At 46.6% G+C, this 22,220-nt stretch overlaps 1 protein-coding gene across 1 annotated transcript in view; it reads left to right on the top strand.

Annotated features, from left to right (window-relative positions):
* The first annotated feature begins 17,837 nt into the window (after positions 1 to 17,837).
* The window catches only part of TSHR (thyroid stimulating hormone receptor), a 94,901-nt gene continuing 90,518 nt past the window's right edge, over positions 17,838 to 22,220 (top strand). Inside the window, exon 1 of the mRNA XM_038748059.1 lies at positions 17,838 to 18,007. Coding sequence (XP_038603987.1) covers positions 17,838 to 18,007 — 170 coding nt within the window. The remainder of the gene's footprint in view (positions 18,008 to 22,220) is intronic.

Below are 22,220 nucleotides of genomic sequence, written 5' to 3'. Positions count from 1 at the left end.
ATAAAATAAATAGAATAAATATCAATCAATCAATCGTATTTATTGAGTGCTTACTGTGTGCAGAGCACTGGACTAAGCGCTTGGGAAGTACAAGTTGGCAACATATAGAGACAGTCCCTACCCAACAGCAGGCTCACAGTCTAGAAGGGGGAGACAGACAACAAAACAAAACATATAAACCGAATAAAATAAATAGAATGAATATGTACAAGTACAATAAATAAATAGAGTATGCACAAACATATATACATATATACAGGTGCAGAAACTTTTGCCCAGAATATTTTGCCCAGAAACTTCACAAGCTAAGACACACAGGCCTCTGAGGTTCAGAAAACCCATTTGTTGAGCGCTTACTGTGTGCAGAGCGCTGTACTAAACGCTTGGAAAATACAATTTGGCAACAGATAGAGACAATCCCTACAACGGGCTCACAGCCTAGGAGGGGGGGGAGACAGCCAACAAAACAAGAGGTCATGGGTTCTAATCCCATGGGTTCTGCTTCTAGGAGAAGCAGTGTGGCTCAGTGGAAAGAGCACAGGCTTTGGAGTCAGAGGTCATGGGTTCAAATCCCAGCTCCGCCAACTGTCAGCTGTGTGACTTTGGGCAAGTCACTTAACTTCTCTGGGCCTCAGTTACCTCATCTGTAAAATGGGGATTAAGACTGTGCGCCCCCCGTGGGACAACCTGATCACCTTGTAACCCCCCCCCCAGCGCTTAGAACAGTGCTTTGCACATAGTAAGTGCTTAACAAATGCCATTATTATTATTATTATTATTATTATTATTATTATAATCCTGGCTCCACCACTTGTCAGCTGTATGACTTTGGGCAAGTCACTTAACTTGTCTGTGCCTCAGTTACCTCATCTGTAAAAAATGGGGGTTTTCATTCATTCATTCAATCGTATTTATTGAGCGCTTACTGTGTGCAGAGCACTGTACTAAGCGCTTGGGAAGTACAAGTTGACTGTGAGCCCCACATGGGACAACCTGATCACCTTGAGCCCGTGGTTGGGTAGGGACCGTCTTTCTATGTTGCCAACTTGTACTTCCCAAGTGCTTAGTACAGTGCTGCGCACACAGTAATCGCTCACTAAATATGACTGAATGAATGAATTCATGAATGAGGAGGCTCCAGCACTTAGAACAGTGCCTGGCACATAGTAAGCACTTAACAAATGCCATCATTTTTATTATTATTATTATAAGTAGACAGGCATCAATAGCATCAAAATGAATAAATAAAAATAAAGATGTATGCACACCATTAATAAAATACAGAATTTCTAGACTGTGAGCCCGTTATTGGGTAGGGGCCGTCTCTCTATGTTGCCGACTTACACTTCCCAAAAGCTTAGTACAGTGCTGTGCACACAGTAAGCGCTCAATAAATACGATCGAATGAATGAATGAATCCTCCCCCAGAGCTTAGAACAGTACTTGGCACATAGTAAGCGTTTAACAAATGCCATCATCATTATTATTATTATTATTATTATTATAAGTAGACAGGCATCAATAATAATAATGATGATAGCATTTATTAAGCACTTACTATGTGCAAAGCACTGTTCTAAGCGCTGGGGAGGTTACAAGGTGATCAGGTTGCCCCATGGGGGGCTCACAGTCTTAATCCCCACTTTACAGATGAGGGAACTGAGGCCCATAGAAGTTAAGTGACTCGCCCAAAGTCACACAGCTGATAATTGGCAGAGCGGGATTTGAACCCATGACCTCTGACTCTGACTCTGACTCTGACTCTGACTCTGATAGTGCTTTCGCACTATCCCTCCTCCCCCTTCCCTTTCCTTCCCTTCCTTTGAAGCCCACATTATTCGCCTCTACCACCCCCTCCAGATTCTTGTAGCCGTCATCTACCGCCCTCCGGGCCCCACTTCCAACTTCTTTAACGACTTTGACCCCTTCCTCACATTCCTTCTCTCCTTCTCCATGCCCACTCTGATCCTCGGAGACTTCAATATCCACATGAATATCCCTAACGACTCCTCTGCCGCCCGCCTTCTACCTCTCCTTGACGCTGCCAACCTCTTCCTCCACCCCACCTCACCCACTCACCAACTTGGTCATACCCTCGACCTCATCATCTCCTACCGCTGCACTGTGTCCACCCTCACCAACTCTGTGATCCCTCTCTCTGATCATAATCTTCTCACCTGCCTCCTCACTCACACTCCTTTCCCCTGTAAATCCGTATTACTCCCTCACAGAGATCTCAGCTCTCTGGACCCCACCCATCTTTCGGAGCGCCTCACACCCCACCTCGCCGCCCTCTCCTCTCTACCCAGTCTTGATGATCAGATTACTGCTCTCAACTCTACCCTTTCTACTCAGCTAGACTCGCTCGCTCCCCTTTCCCTTCGCCGCTCTCGCACCACTAACCCACAGCCCTGGATCACTGCCACTGTCCGCCTCCTTCGCTCTTATGCTCGAGCTGCCAAACGCTGCTGGCGAAAGTCTAAACACCATGCCAACCTCGTTCACTTCAAGTTTATCCTTTCCTGCCTTAACTCAGCCCTCTCTTCTGCCAGACAAAACTATTTCTCCTCCCTTATTGACACCCATGCCCATCACCCCCGCCAGCTCTTCCGTACATTCAACTCCCTTCTCAGGCCCCCGGTTCCTCCCCCTCCTCCTTCCCTCACCCCCAACGATCTGGCCTCCTACTTCATTAACAAAATTAAATCCATCAGGTCCGACCTCCCCAAAGTCTCTTCCCCCCCTTTCTCCAACCCCCCGGCTCTCAACACTCTCTGCTACTCTCCCATCCTTCCCAGCGGTATCCTCAGAGGAACTCTCCTCCCTCCTCTCAAGTGCTACTCCGGCCACCTGTGCTTCTGACCCCATTCCCTCTCATCTTATGAAATCTCTCGCTCCATCCCTTCTTCCCTCCTTAACTTCCATCTTCAACCGCTCACTCTCCACTGGTTCCTTCCCCTCTGCCTTCAAACATGCCCATGTCTCTCCCATCCTAAAAAAACCCTCTCTTGACCCCACCTCACCTTCTAGTTATCGTCCCATATCCCTCCTACCATTCCTTTCCAAACTCCTTGAACGAGTTTTCTACACGCGCTGCCTAGAATTCCTCAACAACAACTCTCTCCTCGACCCCCTCCAGTCTGGCTTCCATCCCCTTCATTCCACGGAAACTGCCCTCTCAAAGGTCACCAATGACCTCCTGCTTGCCAAATCCAACGGCTCATACTCTGTCCTAATCCTCCTCGACCTCTCAGCTGCCTTTGACACTGTGGACCACCCCCTTCTCCTCCACACGTTATCTGACCTGGGCTTCACAGACTCCGTCCTCTCCTGGTTCTCCTCTTATCTCTCCGGTCGTTCTTTCTCAGTCTCTTTTGCAGGCTCCTCCTCCCCCTCCCATCCTCTTACTGTGGGGGTTCCCCAAGGTTCAGTTCTTGGTCCCCTTCTGTTCTCAATCTACACTCACTCCCTTGGTGACCTCATTCGCTCCCACGGCTTCAACTATCATCTCTACGCTGATGACACCCAGATCTACATCTCTGCCCCTGCTCTCTCCCCCTCCCTCCAGGCTCGCATCTCCTCCTGCCTTCAGGACATCTCCATCTGGATGTCTGCCCGCCACCTAAAGCTCAATATGTCGAAGACTGAGCTCCTTGTCTTCCCTCCCAAACCTTGCCCTCTCCCTGACTTTCCCATCTCTGTTGACGGCACTACCATCCTTCCCGTCTCACAAGCCCGCAACCTTGGTGTCATCCTCGACTCTGCTCTCTCATTCACCCCTCACATCCAAGCCGTCACCAAAACCTGCCGGTCTCAGCTCCGCAACATTGCCAAGATCCGCCCTTTCCTCTCCATCCAAACTGCTACCCTGCTAATTCAAGCTCTCATCCTATCCCGTCTGGACTACTGCACTAGCCTTCTCTCTGATCTCCCATCCTCGTGTCTCTCTCCACTTCAATCCATACTTCATGCTGCTGCCCAGATTATCTTTGTCCAGAAACGCTCTGGACATATTACTCCCCTCCTCAAAAACCTCCAATGGCTACCGATCAATCTGCGCATCAGGCAGAAACTCCTCACCCTGGGCTTCAAGGCTCTCCATCACCTCGCCCCCTCCTACCTCACCTCCCTTCTCTCCTTCTCCAGCCCAGCCCGCCCCCTGCGCTCCTCCACCACTAATCTCCTCACTGTACCTCGCTCTCGCCTGTCCCGCCATCGACCCCCGGCCCACGTCATCCCCTGGGCCTGGAATGCCCTCCCTCTGCCCATCCGCCAAGCTAGCTCTCTTCCTCCCTTCAAGGCCCTGCTGAGAGCTCACCTCCTCCAGGAGGCCTTCCCAGACTGAGCCCCTTCTTTCCTCTCCCCCTCGTCCCCCTCTCCATCCCCCCGTCTTACCTCCTTCCCTTCCCCACAGCACCTGTATATATGTATATATGGTTGTACATATTTATTACTCTATTTATTTATTTATTTATTTATTTTACTTGTACATTTCTATCCTACTTATTTTATTTTGTTGGTATGTTTGGTTCTGTTCTCTGTCTCCCCCCTTTTAGACTGTGAGCCCACTGTTGGGTAGGGACTGTCTCTATGTGATGCCAATTTGTACTTCCCAAGCGCTTAGTACAGTGCTCTGCACATAGTAAGCGCTCAATAAATACGGTTGATTGATTGATTGATTGATTGACAACCTGATCACCTTATATCTACCCCAGTGCTTAGAACAGTGCTTGGCACATAGTAAGTGCTTAACAAATACCATCATTATTATTGAACGCTTGGGAGAGTACAAGGCAACAGAGTTTGTAGACACGCTCCCCTTCAACAAGGAGCTTACATCTAGAGGGGAGAAGAAAATAAAATGAATTACAATAATGCACCTAAGCGCTTGTGGAGCTGAGGTGGGATGAATAGCAAGTGCTTAAAGGGTACAGATCCAAGTGCAATATGTAGGATATACAATATATAGGATAACTCAAAATATACTTTATATACACTCAGATCTCCACTAGTGCAGTCCCTCACAAGTGCCACATTAAGGAAAACAAATGCAAGTTGTATATATCTTGACTGGCACTGTGCACCTATGCCCAGTTGTATCACATTAGATGGGCTTCTCTCCAGATAGACTCATTACAAGCCAGTCCACACTACTGGCTCCTCTCGGAACATTGTACTCACTTTACCTCAATCTCTTCGATTTCGCATTTGACCCCTTGCTCATGGCCTCCCTACTGCCTCAACAACCTCTTCAACTCTCCTGACTTTAAGCTTGTTGTGAGCAGGTAATGTGCCTGTTTACTGTTGTACTGTACTCTCCCAAACACTTCGTACGTTGCTCTGCACAGAGTAAGCTCTTAATAAATACAATTGAATGAATGAATCTGCCAGTCCACCACCCTCCCCTTATTCAAAACCCTACTAAAATCTGGTCTCCTCCTGAAAGCTTTTCCTAGTATCCAACCAAATTTGCTTGTATTCAGCCCAGTGCTTAGTACAGTGCCTGGCACATAGTAAGCACTTAACAAATATCACTATTATCATTATCGTTATTAATAGTAAAAACTCCTATCAGCTTCAAAGCTCTCCATCACCTCACCCCCTACCTCACCTCCCTCCTCTCACTCTACTGCCCAGCCCGCACACTCCGCTCCTCTGCTGCTCACCTCTTCACTGTATCTCATTCTCATCTGTCCCACCGTCGACCCCCAGCCCACACCCTACCTCTGGCCTGGAATGCCCTCCCTCCACACAACTGCCAAATAGCTCTCTTCCTCCCTTCAAAGCCCTACTGAGAGCTCACCTCCTCCAGGAGGCCTTCCCACACTGAGCCCACCTTTTCCTCTCCTCCTCCTCCCCTCCCCATCATCCCCACTCCCTCCCTCTGCCCTACCCCCTTCCCCTCCCCACAGCACTTGTGTATATTTGTGCATATTTATTACTCTATTTTATTAATGATGTGTATATAGCTATAATTCTTTGTTTTGTTGTCTGTCTCCCCCTTCTAGACTGTGAGCCCGTTGTTGGGTAGGGACCATCTCTATATGTTGCCGATTTGTACTTCCCAAACGCTTAGTACAGTGCTCTGCACACAGTAAGCACTCAATAAATACGATTGATTGAATGAATGAATGAATGAATAAATAAATATGATTGAATGTTTATTTATGAACTTCGTGCAGAGCACTGTGGTAAGTGTTGGGAGAGAATACACAGGAGGAAATTAGACACTGTTCCTGTCACTCACCTTTCCATCCTATTTTCTCTTTCGTCTGCAACACCTATGCATTTAGCCCAAACCCCTAAGCTGTTACGTGCTCATTCCACCCCTACCCACAGCATATGTGGTCAGTTGCTTCCCCTCCCTATAATTCAATCAATCAATGTCAATCAGATATCGTGCAGAGCATTGTAATGAGCACTTGGGAGAATACAATATAACAAAGTTGGTAGACTCAACAAATTCATTTTACCGCCTATCTTCCCCAACAAATCAATCAATGGTATTTATCAAGCACTTAGTTTGTGCAAAGGACTGTACTAAGCACTTGGGAGAGTACAATATAACAGAATTGGTAGACATACTCCCGCCCCACAGTGAAAGAGGGGTTCCTCTGATTGGCTTAGAACGCAGGGTGGTCAACTCACCTGCTAATTCCAATGGGTTTTAAGTAATCTTTCACTTTATGTGATCTCCCTGGTGTTAGTGAAAGAAGGTGGATTGGCTTCTCCACAAAAGGGTAACCATGAGAAGCAGCGTTGCCTAGTGGAAAAAGCACTGGCCTGGGGGCCAGGAGAATTGGATTCTAATCCTGACTTCACCATCTGCCTGCTGTGTGACTTTGGGGAAACATGAGAAGCAATGTGGCTTAGTGGAAAGAGCATGGGCTTGGGAGACAGAAGTCATGGGTTCTACCCCCAGCTCCACCATTTGTCAGCTGTGTGATTTTGGGCAAGTCACTTAACTTCTCTGTGCCTCAGTTACCTCATCTGTAAAATGGGGATTAAGACCGTGGGACAACCTGATGACCTTGTATCTACTCCAGTGCTTAGAACAGTGCTTGGCACATAGAGCTTAACAAATACCATGATTATTATTATTAATATTCTCTGTGCCTCATTTTCCTCATCTGTAACATGGGGATTAAGACTGGAAGCCCCATGTGGGACAGGGACTGCATCCCATCTGATTACCTTTTATCTACCCCAGTGCTTAAAACACTGCCTAGCACATAGAAGCACTTGACAAATACCAGTGAATACCTCAAATTCCTCATCAGCAAAGTGGGGATTCAATGCCTGGTCACCTTCCCTCCTAGACTCTGAGTCCCATGTGGGGCAGGGCCTGTGTCAGAACCGACTACATCATATCTACCCCAGCACTTAGTACAGTGCTTGGCACATAGTCAGTGCTTAACAAATACCAAAATAAAAATAACAACAATTAAACAAAGTAGAGCAGATCTTTGCCCTTTCAATATTCCTTCACTCTGACCCACCCAGGGAAACAGACTCTTGAATTGTATTTTCTTCTTCGAGATATAGTCTTCAGGGGCCCAATTTTCTTTGAGTCTTTGCATATAATCATGACCCAATCAGGCTAGGTTTTTCCCCTGCTTCAGAGGCCTCTATACCTTTTCAAGAAGTCCACCAACTACACTGAAATATTTAAATGTGCAAACCTTAAAGCTTCAGAGCAGCCATAAAAACATACAAATCACCCAAAATAGTCCTTTAGCAAAGAGTACGCAGGTCATGTTTATAGTTCTTAATTTAAAAGGCCAATTAATAATGAATACCCTCTCCCATTCGTAAGCCAGTTCATTTTAGAGAAACTTCAATTACGGTCAATTTAAAATCATTTTCACACATACCTCTTCATTTGAAATGACTCATCCACTTATTTCTCTTTTGGTGCCTCCTCAATTTGTAGTTATGTGAGGAAATATAAGGGAATAGTTTTGATGTAGAATCCAAACTATCTTAGGTAAAGGACAAGGGTCTGCACATAAAATTTTCGGGAATTGATGTCTTTGTGAATTAGTGCTAGGTGACTAAATCTCGGAGATGTTTACTGGCCCCAAGGAGGGTGTAGAAGATGGAATTGAAAGGTTATACCTCTTTGTCTAGACCTGTTTAAAATGGACTCTTCTCCCCAAGTGTCTTTAGAACACCTTAGGACATCTTTGGGTAGGAAATTTTGAATGAATTACTATGATATTTTTCTAGGTTCTTAATTGTCAAGTAGGAAATTGAAGCAAGCTGCCATCTTCTTCCACATTTCATCTACAGGTTTCGACCTTTGGCTATAATATCTTGTTCGACTGGGGTCACTGCTTTGAATCTTTTTATTCATCCATGAGAAACAAGAACATAGGCAAAGCAAAAGACCTAATTGTAGTCTTTCCCAGTCTCTCAACCTTCCTTCAGCTGATGCTGCATTGGTAGCCTGACTGGCAATTTTTGACTTCCAAATTGAATGGGGCAGTGATTTCTCCTTGGGATTCTATAGCAAATTGGGATGGAAAAATAGTCAGGAAAATACAGTTGTAGATAGGTGATATAATCTTTGTTGAAAGGCAAATCAGTTATGCAATGGAGAATAAAAAGCCCAGTAGGAAACCCTATTGGATCTCACTCATTCATTCAGTTCAATCATATTTATTGAGCTCTTACTGTGTGCAAAGCACTGTACCAAACACTTCTGTTAGATGGTAAAACACTGGATTCTCAGAATTAAATTCCATGATCTCGGGGAGCCATCTTGGCCTTAGTGAAGCGAACACAGGCCGGGGGAGTCAGAGAACTGGCTTCTAATCATGGCTCTGCCACTGGTCTGCTCTGTGACCTTGGGCAAGACACTTAACTCCTCTGCACTTCAGTTTTCTCCTCTGTAAAATGGGGATTAAATTCTACTACCACCCACTTAGACTGTGAGCTCCATGTGGGACAGGGACTGTATCCAACCTGATTATGTTGAATCCACCCCAGTGTTTAGAACAGCTCTTGACACATAGTAAGCACTTCACAACTACCATTCCTATGTCTTCCCAACAGCTATGAATATCTCTCTCTCTTTCCCTATGGGTCTCCCTATGGGTTCTCAGTCTCTTTTGCAGGCTCCTCCTCCCCCTCCCATCCTCTTACTGTGGGGGTTCCCCAAGGTTCAGTGCTTGGTCCCCTTCTGTTCTCAATCTACACTCACTCCCTTGGTGACCTCATTCGCTCCCACGGCTTCAACTATCATCTCTACGCTGATGACACCCAGATCTACATCTCTGCCCCTGCTCTCTCCCCCTCCCTCCAGGCTCGCATCTCCTCCTGCCTTCAGGACATCTCCATCTGGATGTCCGCCCGCCACCTAAAGCTCAACATGTCGAAGACTGAGCTCCTTGTCTTCCCTCCCAAACCTTGTCCTCTCCCTGACTTTCCCATCTCTGTTGACGGCACTACCATCCTTCCCGTCTCACAAGCCCGCAACCTTGGTGTCATCCTCGACTCCGCTCTCTCATTCACCCCTCACATCCAAGCCGTCACCAAAACCTGCCGGTTTCAGCTCCGCAACATTGCCAAGATCCGCCCTTTCCTCTCCATCCAAACTGCTACCCTGCTCATTCAAGCTCTCATCCTATCCCGTCTGGACTACTGCACCAGCCTTCTCTCGGATCTCCCATCCTCGTGTCTCTCTCCACTTCAATCCATACTTCATGCTGCTGCCCGGATTATCTTTGTCCAGAAACGCTCTGAGCATATTACTCCCCCTCCTCAAAAATCTCCAGTGGCTACCAATCAATCTGCGCATCAGGCAGAAAACTCCTCATCCTGGGCTTCAAGGCTCTCCATCACCTCGCCCCCCTCCTACCTCACCTCCCTTCTCTCCTTCTACTGCCCAGCCCGCACCCTCCGCTCCTCTGCCGCTAATCTCCTCACTGTACCTCGTTCTCGCCTGTCCCGCCGTCGACCCCCGGCCCACGTCATCCCCCGGGGCCTGGAATGCCCTCCCTCTGCCCATCCGCCAAGCTAGCTCTCTTCCTCCCTTCAAGGCCCTGCTGAGAGCTCACCTCCTCCAGGAGGCCTTCCCAGACTGAGCCCCTTCCTTCCTCTCCCCCCTCGTCCCCCTCTCCATCCCCCCATCTTACCTCCTTCCCTTCCCCACAGCACCTGTATATATGTATATATGGTTGTACATATTTATTACTCTATTTATTTATTTATTTATTTATTTTACTTGTACATTTCTATCCTATTTATTTAATTTTGTTGGTATGTTTGGTTCTGTTCTCTGTCTCCCCCTTTTAGACTGTGAGCCCACTGTTGGGTAGGGACTGTCTCTATGTGTTGCCAATTTGTACTTCCCAAGCGCTTAGTACAGTGCTCTGCACATAGTAAGTGCTCAATAAATACGATTGATTGATTGATTGATTGATTGATTGATTGATTTCCCTATGGGTGTGTATATATACACACGTATATATATATGTGTGTGTTTATATATTCTAGTCAATTCATCATTTACTCACCTCTTTTTTTCTCTATCTTGCTATTACTACTTGTTTCTTACTTTTCTTTCTGCTTCTACTCATTGTAAATAAAACATCTCTGCTTCTCCTATTAGATAGTAAACTCCTTGATAACAGAAAACATGTCCTGCATCTCTCTCCGAGCTCTTAGCATAGGGTTCTTCACAATTGATTGATTGGTCTAAAAAAGTGTGTGTTGGGGGGGAGGGGATGGGTGAAAAGTGAATGACTTTTTTTTAAATAGTATTTTTAAACACATACTGTGTGTCAAGCACTGTTCTAAGTGCTGGGGTAGATACGAGGTAATCAGGTTGGGTACAATCCCTGTCCCACAGGGGGTTCACAGTCCAAGTATTGAATCCCCATTTTACATTTAAGGAACCCGAGGCACTGAGAAGTTAAGTGACTTGCCCAATGTCACACAGCAGGTAAATTGCAGAGCAGGGATTAGAACCCAGGCCCTCTAACTCCTTGGCCTGTGTTCTTTCCACTAGACTGCCCTGTTTCTTATTGAACTAGTATTTTGTGGAATGGCTGACAATAACTTTGTAATAATTAAATAAACATTTTAATTTATTTTCCTCTCAGAGGTCTGTATCACTCGGAAAGGGTCTGCTAACTCTGTTGAATTGTGCTCTCCCTAGCGCTTAGTAGTGCTTTGCCCATAGGAAGCGCTCGATAAATACCATTGATTGATTGATTGAATTTTGAGTCCATCATGTCAATTCATTCATTCATTCATTCAATCATTTATCTAGTGCTTACTGTGTGCAAAGCACTGTACTAAGCGCTTGAAAAGTATGATTCAGAAACAGAGACAATCCCTACCCAACAACAGGATCACAGTCTAGAAGAGGGGAGACAGACAACAAAACAAAACAGGTTCAAATAAACAATCAATCAATCAATCAATTGTATTTATTAAGCACTTACTGTGTGCAGACCACTGTACTAAGCGCTTGGGAAGTACAAGTTGGCAACATATAGAGATGGTCCCAACCCAACAGTGGGCTCACAGTCTAGAAGCAATAGCATCAGTAGCATCAATAGCATAAATATAAATAGAATTGTAGATATATACACATTAATAAAATAAATAGAATAATAAACACAAACATATGTACACAAGTGCTGTGGGGCAGGGAGGGGAGAGCAGAGACATCATAGTACAGTGCTCTGCACACAGTAAGCGCTCAATAAATATGACTGAATGAATGAATGTCCTGTCAATGGGCTCTCCCCCTCCATTCATTCAATTAATTCAATCGTTATTTATTGAGCGATTACTGTGTGCAGAGCACTGTACTAAGCGCTTGGGAAGTACAAGTTGGTAACATATAGAGACAGTCCCTACCCAACAGCGGGCTCACAGTCTAGAATCAATCAATCAATCAATCAATCGTATTTATTGAGTGCTTACTGTGTGCAGGGCACTGTACTAAGCGCTTGGGAAGTACAAGTTGGCAACATATAGAGACGGTCCCTACTGAACAGTGGGCTCACAGTCTAGAAGGGGGAGACAGACAACAAAACAAAACATAGTAACAAAATAAAATAAATAGAATAGATATGTACAAGTAAAATAAATAGAGTAATAAATACGTACAAACATATATACATATATACGGGTGCTGTGGGGAAGGGAAGGAGGTAAGGCGGGGGGGATCGAGAGGGGGAGAAGGGGGAGAGGAAGGAGAGGGCTCAGTCTGGGAAGGCCTCCTAGAGGAGGTGAGCTCTCAGTAGGGCCTTGAAGGGAGGAAGAGAGCTAGCTTGGCGGATGTGCAGAGGGAGGGCATTCCAGGCCCGGGGGAATGACGTGGGCCGGGGGTCAACGGCGGGACAGGAGAGAACGAGGCACGGTGAGGAGATTAGTGACAGAGGAGCGGAGGGTGCGGGCTGGGCTGGAGAAGGACAGAAGGGAGGTGAGGTAGGAGGGGGCGAGGTGATGGACAGCCTTGAAGCCGAGGGTGAGGGGTTTCTGCCTGATGCGTAGGTTGATTGGTAGCCACTGGAGATTTTTGAGGAGGGGAGTAACATGCCCAGAGCATTTCTGGACAAAGACAATCCGGGCAGCGGCGTGAAGTATAGATTGAAGTGGGGAGAGACTGGAGGATGGGAGATCGGAGAGGAGACTGATACAGTAGTCCAGACGGGATCGGATGAGAGCTTGAACTAGCAGGGTAGCGGTTTGGATGGCGAGGAAAGGGTGGATCTTCGCAATGTTGCGGAGCTGAGACCGGCAGGTTTTGGTGAGGCTTGGATGTGAAGGGTGAACGAGAGAGCGGAGTCGAGGATGACACCAAGGTTGCGGGCTTGTGAGACGGGAAGGATGGTAGTGCCGTCAACAGAGATGGGAAAGTCAGGGAGAGGGCAGGGTTCGGGAGGGAAGACAAGGAGTTCAGTCTTGGACATGTTGAGTTTTAGGTGGCGGGCAGACATCCAGATGGAGATGTCCTGAAGGCAGGAGGTGATGCGAGCCTGGAGGGAGGGAGAGAGAGCAGGGGCAGAGGTGTAGATTTGGGTGTCATCAGCGTAGAGATGCTAGTTGAAGCCGTGGGAGCGAATGAGGTCACCAAGGGAGTGAGTGTAGATCGAGAACAGAAGGGGACCAAGAACTGATTCTTGGGGAACCCCCACAGTAAGGGGATGGGAGGGGGAGGAGGAGCCTGCAAAAGAGACTGAGAATGAACGACCGGAGAGATAGGAGAACCAGGAGAGGACAGAGTCTGTGAAGCCAAGGTTGGATAGCATGTTGAGGAGAAGGGGGTGGTCCACAGTGTCGAAAGCAGCTGAGAGGTCGAGGAGGATTAGGATAGAGTAGGAGCCGTTGGATTTGGCAAGCAGGAGGTCATTGGTGACCTTTGAGAGGGCAGTTTCCGTGGAATGTAGGGGACGGAAGCCAGACTGGAGGGGGGTCGATGAGAGAGTTAGTGTTGACTAGAAGACTGTGAGCTCGCTGTGGGCAGGAAGGTGTCTGTTTGTTGTTACATTGGACTCTCCTAAGCGTTTAGTACCATGCTTTGCACACAGTAAGCGCTCAATTAATAGTACTGAAGTGAACGATTAACTGAATAGACTTAAGAGATGCAGCGTGGCTCAGAGGAAAGAGCCCGGGCTTTGGAGTCAGAGGTCACGTGTCTGCTGTGTGACCTTGGGCAGGTCACTTAACTTCTCTGATCCTCAGTTCCCTCACCTGTAAAATGGGGATTAAGACTGTAAGCCCCACGTGGGACAATTTGATCACCTTGTATCCCCCCCAGCACTTAGAACAGTGCTCTGCACATAGTAAGCGTTTAACAAATGCCATTATTATTATTATTATTAGACTTGCCCGAATTAGTCTCCATCACCCACATCTTACCTCCTTCCCTTCCCCACAGCACCTGTTTATATGTATATATGTTCGTACATATTTATTACTCTATTTATTTATTTGTTTTACTTGTACATATCTGTTCTATTTATTTTATTTTGTTAGTATGTTTGGTTTTGTTCTCTGTCTCCCCTTCCTAGACTGTGAGCCCACTGTTGGGTATCATCATCAACATCAATTGTATTTATTGAGCGCTTACTATGTGCAGAGCACTGTACTAAGCGCTTGGGAAGTACAAATTGGCAACATATAGAGACAGTCCCTACCCAACAGTGGGCTCACAGTCTAAAAGGGGGGAGGCAGAGAACAAAACCAAACATACTAGCAAAATAAAATAAATAGAATAGATATGTACAAGTAAAATAAATAAATAAATAGAGTAATAAATATGTACAAACATATATACATATATACAGGTGCTGTGGGGAAGGGAAGGAGGTAAGATGGGGGGGATGGAGAGGGGGACGAGGGGGAGAGGAAGGAAGGGGCTCAGTCTGGGAAGGGACTGTCTCTATATGTTGCCAGCTTGTACTTCCCAAGCACTTAGTACAGTGCTCTGTACACAGTAAGCGCTCAATAAATACGATTGATTGATTGATTGATTGATTGATTGAGAAGATGAAAGTTGAATGTGACAGGCTGACAGAAGAGTTAATGCAGAATGAGGAGGCAAATACAAAACTTAAGCAAAAATACCAGCTCGTGAAGCAGCAACTGGAGGAAAGGTAAAAGAGGTGTCTCTATTTAAGATACGTGATCCCCGGCCCACGTCATCCCCCGGGCCTGGAATGCCCTCCCTCTGACCATCCGCCAAGCTAGCTCTCTTCCTCCCTTCAAGGCCCTGCTGAGAGCTCACCTCCTCCAGGAGGCCTTCCCAGACTGAGCCTCTTCCTTCCTCTCCCCCTCATCCCCCTCTCCATGCCCCCATCTTACCTCCTTCCCTTCCCCACAGCACCTGTATATATGTATATATGTTTGTACATACTTATTACTCTATTTGTTTATTTTACTTGTACATATCTATCCTATTTATTTTATTTTGTTAGTGTGTTTGGTCTTGTTCTCTGTCTCCCCCTTTGAGACTGTGAGCCCACTGTTGGGTAGGGACTGTCTCTATATGTTGCCAATTTGTACTTCCCAAGCGCTTAGTACAGTGCTCTGCACATAGTAAGCGCTCAATAAATACGATTGATGATGATGATGATCCATCAGTTCCCGAATCCAGCGCTCCCGTCTCAATCAGGTGACGTTCTCCCTTCTGGCCAGCAGATGGCTCCAGTGGTCCAATCCTGCCGGCCTGAGGCCTGCTTCCACAAAGAGGCAGTTCCCACGGAGGCCACCAGGGGGCTCTTCCCGAGCGTCAAGGAGGAGACTCAAGGCAGAAAAGCTCCGGATTTCAGTCCCTGCAGACCCTCAGCCCTTGCAAGCAGCGGCGACGCTCCTCCGAGGAGCCGAGCCTTTGATCAGCCCGGACCCCCCCCCCCCCCAGGTCTACGATCATGCAGAAGGGCTCTTTGCAAACTCTAAGAAGACCCTCTGCTCCCTGGAGAGGGAAGGGCAGAGGAGGGGCACCGGTTTTCCAGGAGGCCAGTTGCTTCAAGGTGTCTTGCCCTTCTTGGACACGAGGTTCAGCAACGTTGCACTTTGGGAGGTAAGGGGCTCCCGGGAGAGAGCACCTATCGGGGATCCTTGGGGTGGGGGAGTGGGAGCTGGGGATGGGGTGCCCAGGGTGCCAAGAGAAGCAGCGTGGCTCTGTGGAAAGAGCACAGACTTAGGAGTCAGAGGTCATGGGTTGTAATAATAATAATAATAATAATGGGCATTTATTAAGCGCTTACTATGTGCAAGGCGCTGTTCTAAGCGCTGGGGGTATACAAGGTGATCAGGTTGTCCCACAGGGGGCTCACACTCTTCATCCCCATTTTACAGCTGAGGTAACTGAGGCCCAGAGAAGTGACTTGCCCAAAGTCACACAGCTGACAAGTGGCAGAGCCAGGATTCGAAACCATGACCTCTGACTCCAAAGTCCATGCTCTTTCCATTGAGCCACGCTTCTGCTTGTAATCCCGACTCCGCCATCTGTCAGCAGTGTGACTTGGGCAAATCACTTAACTTCTCTGGGCCTCAGTTACCTCATCTGTAAAATGGGGATTAAGACTGGGAGCCCCACGTGGGACAACCTGATCACCTTGTATGCCCCCCAGCGCTTAGAACAGTGCTTCGCACATAGTAAGCGCTTAACAAATACCATTATTATTATTATTGTTGTAACCTCCCCAGCGCTTAGAACAGTGCTTGGCACAGAGTAAGCGCTTAATAAATGCCTTCATCGTCATCAGGGGCTGGGAGGCTGGGAGGTGGGGGCGTGGTGTTGGGGAAGGGGTGGTGTTGAAGAAAGGTGAGGTGGGAAGAGGGCCAGGGCGTGTCTTCATGGGTTCTAATCCAACCACACTTCAACTATGTGACCTTGGACAAGTCAATTCACTTCTCTGTGCCTCGGTTACCTCGTCTGTAAAATGGTGATTGAGACTGTGAGCCCCATATGAGACAGGGACTGTGTCCAACCTGATTTGCTTGTATCCACCCCAGGGCTTAGTACAGTGCCTGGCATATAGTAAGTGCTTAACAAATACCATAATATTAACGATTATTATTATTAATATTATTGAAAGTTGGGAGGCTCTTGGAGTTAAAGAGAGTCACCGGGGTTGGGTAGTAGGAGAGGCAGGTTGGGATCTGGGGCCTGGAAGGGGCAACAGGGAGTTTGTAGGGCTGGGGTCCTGCCTGGCTCGGCAGAGGGGTGTCTAGAGGGGCTCGCTGTGGTCAGGGAACGTGTCTGCTGATTCGGTTGTATTGCACCCTTCCAAGCGCTTGGTACAGTGCTGTGCACACAGTAAGTGCTCAATAAATATCATTAATTGATTTCAAGCAGAGAAAATGAGTAATAATATCTTAAGCACTATTCTAAGTACTGGGGTAGATACAAGATAATAAGTTTGGACAAAGTCCCTGTCCCACTTAGAGCTCATAGTCTTAATCCCCATTTTACAGATGAAACAGGCACAGAAGTGAAGTGACTTGCCCAAGGTCACAGAGCAGACAAGTGGCAGAGCCAGGAGTAGAACCTATGACCTTCTGATTACCAGGCCCAGACTCTATCCACTAGGCCATGCTGCTTCTCAATAGGGAGAGTGGGAACCTGTAGCAACTTGGAAGGAGACTTAGAGGAATGACTGGAAGACGGGAGGCTGAGTGGTTCCAGGGCTCACAGTCTCGGTGGCCTTTAGAGAGTGGAAGCTCTTTTCAGCCTGAGAACTACCCAGAGGAATTTCTGTGTTGGTAGATTTTCTGTCTTCTTGCAGGGCACTACTATTCATTTTTTTGAATGGTATTTTTTAAGCACTTACTATGTGCCAGACCCTGTTCTAAGTGCTGGGGTAGATAAAAGCTAATCGGATTGTACACAGTTCATGTCCCTCATGGGGGTCCCAGTCTTAATCCACATTTTACAGATGAGGCACCTGAGGCACAGAGAAGTGCAGTGACTTACCCAAGGTCACCCAGCAGATCGGTGGCAGAACTGGGATTAGAATCCAGGTCCTTCTGACTCCCATGTCCGTGCTCTATCCACTAGGCCATGATGCTTCTCTTTGCTTTATCTTGCATCCACCGCCAATGCTTAGCACAATGCTTGGCCTACAGTAAACATTTAATGAATACCATCATCATGACTAATTGGGATTTAAGGAAAGAGAAGAAAATGTTGCAGGAGGTGTGATGAGGAGTTCATTTTTCTGTTTGTCAGGAGATTCTGGTGCCCTGATTTTTTTTCAACTCTTCGTTCCATCTCTCTTCCTTCCTTTCACTGCCGCCCCCGCCCCCCTTCCTTTGGCTGGAGTAGAAGAGCAGAATGAGTTTGAAGTAGCCCCCTGCGACAGTGCAAGATGCAGCGATCTCTGCAGTGGCCCCCCGTGCTGCTGCTGTTTCTGCTGAGGAGAGGGGATGGAGAGCTGTGTCCAGCCTCACTCTGCGAGTGCTCCGACTGGAACAAGTTCAAAATCACCTGCAAGGACATCCACTTCATCCCCAGGATCCCCCAAGACACCCAGACATTGTGAGTACAGAGTTCAGAGGTGGGAGATGGTCAGATCAGGGAGGAGCTGGATAGGGAAGGGAGAAGATGAACTAGACAACCATAAATTAAGCAAAAATTTCAGACAAAAGCAAGCTGAAAAAACTAGAACCACCACACTTATGGCTCACTAAAAGGGGCTTGTAATCCGGATATTGATGCTAATAATATTGCCCTGCACTTCAGCTTCCAAATCCAAGCTTTTTATCCTATGACAGTAGGTTTGAAGAGAAAAATATTAACACTTCAAAGTTTTGTTCAACTCTCTGTTTTTCAGCTGGTGAAAATATACATTGAAGTGAAACACAGCCCTTGTATTGTTTGTTGTTCTAAGAATGAAAGACTTCTGAAATTTGCTTTGTACTTTCATTTGTAAAAAAGTTACAGGTATGGAATAAGTTTTTTGTCTCAGCAAAGATTGTTTTCAAGCTCAAGTTAATAGATATCTTTCACCCTACTTTTGCATGTGCAAGCACATTTTTAAATTATTTGATTTATCAAGAGATGTGTTCAGATACTGTATTAAAACGTTTGATTCATGTCTTAAGTATAGTCATGTTTGAGCTGAAATGCAAAAAGACACATGAATAATAATAATTGTGGTATTTGTCAAGTGCTTATTATGTGCCAAGCACTGTACTATGCGGTAGGGTGATAAAAGATAATCCCACATGGGGCTAACAGTCTAAGTAGGAGGGAGAAAAGGTATTGAATCGGCATTTTGCAGATGTGGGAACTGAGGCGTACAAAGAAGTGAAGTGACTTGCCCAAGGTCAAACAGCAGGTAAGTGGCAAAGCCCAGGAGTAGAAGATAAAAAGATGAAGATTATCACTGATGAAATAAAACCTATTCCCATTCCATTGTTCTTTCAAAGCTGACAAACTGAATGAATGCATCTGCTTAAAACTGGATTCAAATATTCCTTTGAGAGAGGGTTTCTCTACTCTGACTATAAAACCGTTCATAGGTAATTATCAATAAAGTCCTCTGCTGGCTCGCCATAATGATAATTTAGGGGGAAATATGCTGGAAATCTTTCTGTGTTGGACATAACTGAGATAGTCTTTCCTATAGATTTTTTTTCGTAACCCATAAGGTTTTTTTTGCTTTTTTTAAAGTCTTCAGGACTTTCAGTAATCAAACCTCAGTTTCACAATCTGATTGCATATAATGGTGGGAAGCTTAATGGCTGTGCGTTGTATTTGAAATTGAAATTTTTCTCACCTGCTACCTGTTTTTGCAAACCTAGACTATTTTAATGGTACTTGGAAAGCACTACTATGTGCCAAACCCTGTTCTAATCACTGGGGTAGATATGTTGGCCACAGTCCCTGATCTGCATGGAGCTTATAGTTTCGACTATTGCAAGCATCAGGGGAGAGAGACATAATGAAGGCCTCCCTAATGCCACTGATGATTCCAAAGCTTGTCAGAACATTATCCCATGGAAGAACTCCAGATATCATGAAAATGGATCCATTCCTAACTCGCTCCTCGACCCCCTCCAATCTGGCTTCCATCCGCTACACTCCACCGAAATGCCCTCTCAAAGGTCACCAATGACCTCCTTCTTGCCAAATCCAACAGCTCCTACACTATCCTAATCCTCCTCGACCTCTCAGCTGCCTTCGACACTGTGGACCACCCCCTTCTCCTCAACACGCTATCCAACCTTGGCCTCACAGACTCCGTCCTCTCCTGGGTCTCCTCTTATCTCCCTGGCTGTTCATTCTCAGTCTCCTTTGTGGGGTCCTCCTCCCCCTCCCATCCCCTTACTGTAGGGGTTCCTCAAGGGTCAGTTCTTGGTCCCCTTCTGTTCTCGATCTACACTCACTCCCTTGGTGAACTCATTCGCTCCTATGGCTTCAACTATCATCTCTACGCTGATGACACCCAAATCTACATCTCTGCCCCTGCTCTCTCTCCCTCCCTTCAGGCTTGGGTCTTCTCCTGCCTTCAGGACATCTCCATCTGGATGTCTGCCCGCCACCTAAAACTCAATATGTCCAAGACTGAACTCCTTATCTTCCCTCGCAAACCCTGCCCTCTCCCTGAATTTCCCGTCACTGTAGATGGCACTGCCATCCTTCCCGTCTCACAAGCCCGCAACCTTGGTGTCATCCGTGACTCTACTCTCTCGTTCACCCCACATCCAATCCGTCACCAAACCCTGCCAGTGTCACCTCCGCAACATCGCCAAGATCCTCCCTTTCCTCTCCATCCAAACCGCTAACCTGCTGATTCAGTCTCTCATCCTATCCTGACTGGATTACTGCATCAGCCTCTGCTCTGATCTCCCATCCTCCTGTCTCTCCCCACTTCAGTCTGTACTTCACGCTGCTGCCCAGATCATCTCTGTGCAGAAACACTCTGGGCATGTTACTCTCCTCCTCAAAAATCTCCAGTTGCTACCAGTCAACTTACGCATCAAGCAAAAACTCCTCACTCTCGGCTTCAAGGTTCTCCATCACCTCGCCCCCTCCTACCTCACCTCTCTTCTCTTCTTCTACAGCCCACCCCGCACCCTCCGCTCCTCTGCCGCTAACCTCCTCACTGTGCCTCGTTCTCGCCTCTCCCACCGTCGATCCCCAGCCCACGTCCTTCCCCTGGCCTGGAATGCCCTCCCTCCGCACATCCGCCAAGCTAGCTCACTTCTTCCCTTCAAGGCCCTACTGAGAGTTCATCTCCTCCAGGAGGCCTTCCCAGACTGAGCCCCCTCCTTCCTCTACCCCTCCCCATCCTCCCGCCCTACCTCCTTCCCCTCCCCACAGCACCTGTATATATGTTTGTACAGATTTATTACTCTACTTATTTTACTTGTACATATTTACTATTCTATTTATTTTGTTAATGATGTGCATCTAGCTTTACTTCTATTTATTCTGATGACTTGACACCTGTCCGCATGTTTTGTTCTGTTGTCTGTCTCCCCCTTCTAGACTGTGAGCCCGTTGTTGGGTAGGGACCGTCTCTATATGTTGCCAACGTGTACTTCCCAAGTGCTTAGTACAGTGCTGTGCACACAGTAAGCGCTCAATAAATACGATTGAATGAATGAATTAATTTCAGTGGACCAATTAATAGTGTTCATTGTGTGCAGCGCCCTGAACTAACCACTGGGGAAACTACAGAATAATAATGACAGCATTTGTTAAGTGCTTACTATGTGCCAAGCACTGTTCTAAACGCTGGGGTAGATACAAGGTAATCAGGTTGTCCCAGTGGGGCTCACTGGCTTCATCCCCATTTTACAGGTGAGGTAACTGAGGCACAGAGAAGTTAAGCGACTTGCCCAAAGTCACACAGCTGACAAGTGGCAGAGGTGGGATTAGAATCCACGACCTCTAACTCCCAAGCCCGTGCTCTTTCCACTAAGCCACGCTGCTTCTCTAACCCCTGACCTCAATGAGTTTCAATCTACCAGGGGAGATGGAAACAAAAATAAATTACAGCTAGGATAAATAAATATGTTCATACCCCAGTACTTGATGGGGAGAGAGGGAGATGAGAAATGAATTGGGAAAGTCTTAGTGTTTCCAGTCTAGTCTGGAATGGATGTAGCCAATCTGTTCACCCTTAGATGCTCCCATCAGGAGCAGGTTGGAGAATTTACAGGCTTGGAGCAGTCCCAGCCTAATCTGGAGGCTAAGAAGTGGAGGAGGGAGTGGTGAGACTTGAGTTTTGGCTTTGTACACAGGGCTGGAAAACTCCAGGAAAAGCAATTTTTTTTCCAATCCTTCAGGCAGAAGTTTTGTATTTTTTAACCTAAATTATGCAGATAATAGCTAGAAAGGAAACAAAAAAAATCGTTTGAAATTGTCACGGAGAAGGAACAGTTTCTGTATTATGGTACACTGGAAAATAGTAATTCTTCAAGTTACAAAGGTGAAGGGAGGTAGTGGAGCCTACGTGACAGAAAAGCAAAATGGCCTAGGGAAATAATAATAATAATAATGGTATTTGTTAAGTGCTTACTATGTGCCAAGCACTATTCTAAGCACTGGGGGGATACAAGGTAATCAGAGTGTCCCACATTGGGCTTACAGTCTTAATCCCCATTTTACAAAGGAGGTAACTGAGGCACATAGAAGTCAAGTGATTTGCCCAAAGTCACCCAGCTACAAGCATAAGCCTGGGAGCCAGAGAACCTGGTTTTTTCATTCATTCATTCATTCAATTGTATTTATTGAGTGC

The sequence above is a fragment of the Tachyglossus aculeatus genome, chromosome 1, assembly GCF_015852505.1.
Source record: "Tachyglossus aculeatus isolate mTacAcu1 chromosome 1, mTacAcu1.pri, whole genome shotgun sequence".
Classification (NCBI taxonomy): Eukaryota; Metazoa; Chordata; class Mammalia; order Monotremata; family Tachyglossidae; genus Tachyglossus; species Tachyglossus aculeatus.
This window is presented reverse-complemented; position numbering and strand designations above follow the sequence as displayed.